The 7,230-nt window shown below is 38.6% G+C and overlaps 1 protein-coding gene across 1 annotated transcript; it reads left to right on the top strand.

Annotated features, from left to right (window-relative positions):
• Positions 1–238: 238 nt before the first annotated feature.
• LOC109953369 (extracellular calcium-sensing receptor-like) lies at positions 239–5,000 on the top strand. Its single transcript, XM_020588842.1, has 5 exons — positions 239–292; positions 1,758–2,552; positions 2,704–2,931; positions 3,109–3,232; positions 4,090–5,000. Exons 1-5 carry the CDS (start codon positions 239–241, stop codon positions 4,998–5,000), a joined length of 2,112 nt encoding a protein of 703 aa, XP_020444498.1.
• The last annotated feature ends 2,230 nt before the right edge of the window (positions 5,001–7,230 follow it).

A 7,230-nucleotide genomic window follows, 5' to 3' on the forward strand; every position in this document is an offset into this window, starting at 1 on the left:
CAGCAAACTTACACATTCAGGGAATCTACGAAAACGCGGTAACACAAGGAACTCCAAGGTTGGTACACAGAAAACAAACAGAGTCCAAAGGGTTATGCAGTAGTCAGTGGTCACAGGGGTCAGAGCTAGAATCACAGGAACAGAAATATTGCTGGAAGTCCGAACATGAGTTGAAATGATCTGGCAGCTTCCTGGTGAGAGGAAGCTGCCTATAACGAGTTGAAAACAACTGCAGACAATGAACACTGATTGGGGTAAAAAGTCCGAAACTAAGGTGACACAGAAACAGGAAGTAAGTTCGAAATAAAAGCATGAGAACAGAAGCAGGCAGGACAGAATCATGACAATAAGTCTTCAGAGATGAAACAGTTTTTTTTACAGGTGCTGCACAACTATACTCTCTCAGCTGTCATCACATCGTGCTTTGTCTTCGCTTTCAGAAGGACATCACCTGTCCTATCTACCAGAAATGTGGGACACAAAACCATGAACCACAAAGTTTGCTGATATCAGCAAACTTGTAAACTCACTTGGAGACAGCATCTGTGACAGCCTAATTGGCTTACATGCCTTCACTGGATGCAATATCATCAGTGCATTTTCCGATGTAACAAACCTGACAGAAGATTGGCAAATCATGTGCAAATGCCTTCACAGATCAGGGACAGAGTGCTTTGCTCCCCCAAATGTGCTTAACACCTCAGAACCCCCTTTCCATTTTTCCACCCTCTCCCTGAGCCTGCAAGATATGCAAAACCTCTGTCCTGGCAATAAACCTGGTTCAAATCAGACAGAATGTGGAGACACTTTGGCACCTAGCAGAAGACAAGAGGTGTTTAAAATTATATATTATATGAATATATCCCCTTTAAACAATAAAGCCATCACTAATGTTTTATTGTCCCAGAATTCACTACAGCAACCAGTCTACCTCAAATTAAATTCCAGTAATTAAAGGAACATTGTAAACAATAATGACAGTACCTCTATAAGAGAACGGTGGCCCTAAATTGAAATATAACAATATGAAATGTGTATTTCTGGTGTTTTACTGAATTAGCCTACATTTAAATATATTTTAACCCTGTAGTAGAGATCTTTAACCTCATTTGCCAGATGTTCTGATTCAGTGTTGATATAGAACCTCTTAAATGTTAATGTTATGGTCACAGCTCATTGTGCTGAACGAAGTTGGCCATAAATTTAATTAGTACAGGCTGAAACAGATTGTATTTGTGCTGAACTAATTATTATACTGTTATTGGATGTTATCAATTTTACATGCATAATTGGTGTCCTGGTTTATTTTGCAATTTTTAAAATGTAAAATTCTATGTTTTTTATGTAAGAAACAAGTTTAATTAATAATGTTTAAGAAGAAAATTGCATAGCATAATTGATTAATCTTATCTGATAAAAAACATATAAAGTATATTTGAAAAGGTTAAAGCCTCTAAACATTGTTTTGTTTTTTTTAGTTTGGGCACCTCTGCACTCCCCCCACCAACCGTAAGTCAGCAGAAATTAAACATTGTTCTGCTTTTATTTTTTTATGCTACTCCTAAATGTATAAATACCAGTGCATTTGTCTGATATACATAAAGGTACATGTGATGCCACCCAGTGGTTCTTTGTAATTGTATTTGTTTATATTTCTTAAAATCTGCACTTATTCAAGCTGCTCAGAGCAAGTCTGAGTGTGTCAATGTTTCCTATCTTACACATTTATCTTGGGAGGCCATTTATTTTTCTTGTAGATCAGCCACTTTGCCACATGTGCTTGTCTCAGTGACAAAACCAAATACCCATCCTTCCTCAGAACAATACCCAGTGACGACTATCAGGGCAGAGCCCTGGCCCAGTTGGTCAAGCACTTTGGTTGGACTTGGGTTGGAGCCATTAGAAGCTATAATGATTATGGCAATAATGGCATGGCTGCATTCACAGAAACTGCACAGCAGCTTGGAATCTGTCTGGAGTATTCTGTAGCTTTTGTTGAAAAAGGTGCACCAGATAACATGAAAAAGATAATTAATGTCATCAAGGCTTCTACCTCCAAGGTGATTGTAACTTTTGTCTCATCTGGACACATGGATGTGATTTTACATGAGTTGTCTCAACATAACTTGACTGGGTACCAGTGGGTAGGAACTGAGTCATGGATTATTGATTCCCAACCTGCAGAAAAGGATACGCATCACATTCTGGATGGTGCCATAGGCCTGTCCATCCCCAAAGCACATGTCAATGGCATGAGAGAGTTCTTATTAGATGTGAAGCAACTCAATTCATCTAGTAACAAATTGTTTACAGAGTTCTGGGAGACTTTATTTAACTGTAAGTTCAAACTGTCAAATTCATCAGCAGAGAATCAAAGAGAATGTACTAGACATGAAGATCTGACTGGAGTGCAAAACAGCTTCACTGACATGTCAGTCATGCCTATATTTAACAATATCTATAAAGGAGTGTATGCTGTGGCACATGCACTTCATAGTATTCTTGGCTGTAATGATACATGTAACTACAAGATGCAGCCAGATCCACTCACAGTGAGTTCAACATTAAATAGCTCAACTTCATTTTTACATTAACTATAAAGAAAATACAGGTAAAAGCTTGTATAATAAATTGATGCAGTCTGTGTATCATGCTGTTGACACACCTTGTGTTAATTAACTAAAACAATACCTATGCTTTTAGATTTTACAGCACATAAGAAAGATTCATTTTGAAACCAAGGAAGGAGATGAGGTTTACTTTGATGAGAATGGAGACCCAGCAGCAAAGTATGAAATTATAAACTGGCAGCCAACAGAAAATGGCATTGTGGACTTTGTCACAGTTGGTCTTTATGATGTATCTTTACCTGCAGACAAACAACTGAGTCATCAACTTCAGTCTGTTATTTGGGCACAGAACTCAAAACAGGTAAACTACCATGTCATCACTGTAATTATTAATCATATTAATAATCATCCTAAATGTGTTATATTTACTTTCACAGACTTAGGTTAAAACTACTCAGAAGTAATAAAGGTTTGCAAAGAAAACGTCTCTTAAAGTCAGTGTCCAAACATTTTTCTCAGAGATGTTTTGTCCATGCAGGTGCCTGTGTCAGTTTGCAGTGACAAATGTCCCCCAGGAACTAGAAAGGTTCTCCAGAAAGGAAAACCTGTCTGCTGTTATGACTGTATCAGATGTGCAGAAGGAGAAATAAGCAACATGACAGGTCTAGTAAAATTCACTGTAAGGTTATGCACTTCAATATGTCACAAAACAAGTTGCCATATTTACAAATTATAATTATCCACTGAAAATTAAGAGAAAAATCTCATGAGAGGAACTTAATTGATTATAGCTTCCTGGTGATATAGCATTTTGCTTGATCAATAAAATCCAGACAAGACTGTTCCAATTGTAATGTTTTCACCTCCAGATGTACAGAAATGTATGGGAGACACATTACTATGGGGTGCCGAATGTAAAAATAACACACTAGTTTTCTCACATTTAGCTGAATGTGACAAGTTTTCTCACATTTAGCTAAATGTGACAAAGTCTAAATGTAAATGTTAAATATAAATGTACATGTTAAATGTTAAATATAAATGTAAATGTTAAATGTTAAATATAAATGTAAATGTTAAATGTTAACTGTCTCGCCAAGTGTAAAACTGAATATTTAGTAGCTCCACAGCCTTGCCCTATTACAGCGCAGCACACAGCCCCGCCCATGATGTTGAACTCGAATCAGTGATGATGACTCAAAGACCTCAAACACAGCCCCGCCCACACCTGACAGTCTGTGGAGCTACTCAATATTCAGTTTTACACTTGGCGAGACAATTAACATTTACATTTAACATTTATATTTAACATTTACATTTACATTTAACATTTAACATTTTACATTTACATTTAGACTTTGTCACATTTAGCTAAATGTGAGAAAACTTGTCACATTCAGCTAAACTTGAGAAAACTAGTGTAAGTGCTATTTTTACATTTACAACATTACAAAAATGACTTATTTACAGTAAACACAAAATATTCCAAGAAAGTAAAACATCTAATATATTTTTTCAGATTCTATCACATGTGAGCGATGCCACCCTGAGTCCTGGTCCAATGAGAGAAGAGATGCCTGTGTAAAAAAGGAGGCAGAGTTTCTATCATATGAAGAAATTATGGGAGTACTGCTCACTGCAGCGGCCTTATTTGGAACATGCATGACTGCTGTTGTGGCAGCCATTTTCTTCACATACAGGACAACTCCTATTGTCAGGGCCAACAACTCTGAGCTGAGCTTCCTGCTGCTCTTCTCCTTGACTCTGTGTTTCCTGTGTTCTCTGACCTTCATCGGCCGGCCCTCTGAGTGGTCCTGCATGCTGCGACACACAGCATTCGGCATCACCTTTGTCCTCTGTATCTCTTGTGTTCTGGGGAAAACTATAGTGGTGTTAATGGCCTTCAGGGCTACACTTCCAGGCAGTAATGTGATGAAATGGTTTGGGCCTGCACAGCAGAGACTCAGTGTTGTGGCTTTCACTCTCATCCAGGTTGTTATATGCATCCTCTGGTTAACTATTTCTCCTCCTTTTCCATTTAAGAATTTTACCCAGTTCAAGGACAAAATCATCTTAGAGTGTGCTCTGGGATCAGCTGTAGGCTTTTGGGCTGTACTTGGGTACATAGGCCTTCTGGCCATCTTATGTTTTATTCTGGCTTTTCTTGCTCGGAAACTGCCTGATAACTTCAATGAGGCCAAACTGATCACCTTCAGCATGCTGATATTCTGTGCAGTCTGGATCACTTTTATTCCAGCATATGTCAGCTCTCCTGGGAAGTTCAGTGTTGCTGTAGAGATATTTGCTATTCTGGCCTCCAGTTTTGGACTGCTCATTTGTATTTTTATTCCAAAATGTTATATTATCTTACTGAAACCAGAGAAGAATACAAAGAAGAACATGATGGAGAAAGGGGCATCAAAATCATAATGAAATTCTAGAAAATGTGGTGGTAAAGGCATTCTAGTGCCATTATACATGTTTTATGTATTAGTTAACTGCACTTTCATGTTGGAAGCAATATCCCTAATTTAATTTCACAATGTTTTAGTGCTAAAATTTAGGAAAATATTTCTCCTTGTACTGCAATCATTGTCATTACTGAACTTAGTGCAACTAAAAGTAATTATTGTTATGGTTGAGTCCCCCTCACCAGGACGGTGAGGGAGAACTGAGGTAGGACTCAATGTGCAGACCCAGGTGCTAGTGGAAAAATGGAGGTTTAACGGACAACACAAACCGAGTAACAGAGTCAATGTATACATACAATCAGGGTAGGGCAGTGATGGCTGAGGAGACCAGGACAAACAGGTGAGTTGACGGAATAATGGCAGGAGCCAGGAGAGTCGGAGGGTCAGGACAGACAGGTGAATAATGTAGGACCTAAGCGTCCCGCATGTTCATTTCTGAGGAAGAGTCAAAGTCAGAAGAACCTTTAAAATATTTATTACAACCTTGATGAAGAAAAGCAATTACAGAGCTCTGGGTTCTTTCTCTATCTGAGGCCCTGATTCTAAACAGCAAAACCATTCAACCTGCCTTCAGAGCAAAGAAGAAGAACCCCTCACTCCTCAACCCAGTCAAATTAATACAGTTTTTGGAATATGCAAATGATGGTAGATCTGACGTCATCCATGCTGTCCTTCATCCTCGTTCCTTGATTGGTTTGTTGACCTCGTTCTGACCCCTCATTTAATGATCTTGTCGCCAGGCAGATTTTGATCCGTGACATTCTCAGAACACATCCTGACCTTTCAATAGACAGTTTTAGAGGAAGCACCTCAAGCGTTGCTATGCAACTGTGGTCTACTTCCTGTATGTGGTTTCCTGTCTACTGTTACAGCCTTACACATGTCTCCATAAAGACATGTGAACTGGTTAAAACAAAAGTAAATCATAAAGCATATGATACTAAAGTAAACGTAGATATATTTGCTAATGCAGATTATAATGTCAATCCTAGAATTTCATATAATGTTGAGAAATGTTGATGATCTGAAGCCAAAACAATAAGACCTTATACAACTTTTCTTGAAGACAGTTTTTAGCCATCTCAGTCTGTATCTGCACAACTTCCTGTTGTTCTGAGTCTCTCTGCACTTAGACACCTACTTACACACAGCATTTCATGTGCACAGGTCCTTTTACAAAGGTCAAACAGGTTAAACCATTATTTAAACAGTTTTGCAAATACATAACATAGCACTATATCATTTTATCAAGAATTTCTTTCTACAATAAACAGAATAATGGCATGAACCAGAAGGAATAGCGAACAAAAAAAGAGATCCACAGCACAGGAACTGTCAGTGTGGAAATCCAAAAGACGTATGACAAAAATACATATATTTAGTTACTTAATAATGTAAATTAATGTTCCGGCAAAGACGGAGCGTCTGCCAGCGGTTTAAATAAGGAAGGAACAGTAATCACAGGTATGCACCTCAGCTGTGCGCTACAACCAACGAGTCACTGATTATTGAACACAACACAGCTGAGGCGCCAATCCCACAGGACAACAGAGAGAAAGGAAGGAGAGGCAGGTCGCGCTGAGCGGACCTGACAATTAGTCAATTTATAAACTCAATCTCTGTACATGTAGTGACTCATCTGTTTGTTTAGAAAAGCACGTACTTTATTAAGAACAGAGACACCAGAAGGCCTAAATTGCCTGCATCCAGAGAGCTTTGTTAGTGAACGTCAGAAAATGGCAGCAGAGACACAAGATGGAGGACCCTGGTAGGTATGGCTGGGGTTAGCACGGTGGCTGTTGGATACCATAGGACAGCCAGGTAGAAAGACAGTATTTACATTGCAGGGAAAACAGTCCCAGGAATAGAGTAGATAAGGGGAGAGACAAGGCTGGTAAATATACAACTCAGCTTGGCAGTGGGGACTGCAGACAATGGCGAAGACACTGAGAGTATGAGTAGAGAAGTGGTAGTTAACCAAAAATAAAATGAAATGTAGTGGTAAATTATTATTATCAAGCTCATTCCAGACACTAGCAGTGGGATAAACAAGTAACACATCTAAGGCACAAAAACAAACAAAAAATAATAATTGTGTGCACACAGGAAAACACTGAGCTCAGAAAGAATGGGAAAAAAAAGGCAAAGCAAAACACTCAGCAAAAAAGTGGAGTATTTCAAGCAAACAT

This window comes from Monopterus albus, unplaced genomic scaffold, assembly GCF_001952655.1.
Source record: "Monopterus albus unplaced genomic scaffold, M_albus_1.0 scaffold643.1, whole genome shotgun sequence".
Lineage (NCBI taxonomy): Eukaryota > Metazoa > Chordata > Actinopteri > Synbranchiformes > Synbranchidae > Monopterus > Monopterus albus.

Coding starts and splice junctions, on each gene's coding strand:
- LOC109953369 (XM_020588842.1), top strand. CDS start 239: ATGAACACTGATTGGGGTAAAAAGTCCGAAACTAAGGTGACACAGAAA. Junction 293..1,757: donor AGGTGACACAGAAACAGGAA/GTAAGTTCGAAA, acceptor TTTTTCTTGTAG/ATCAGCCACTTTGCCACATG. Junction 2,932..3,108: donor GGGCACAGAACTCAAAACAG/GTAAACTACCAT, acceptor TTGTCCATGCAG/GTGCCTGTGTCAGTTTGCAG.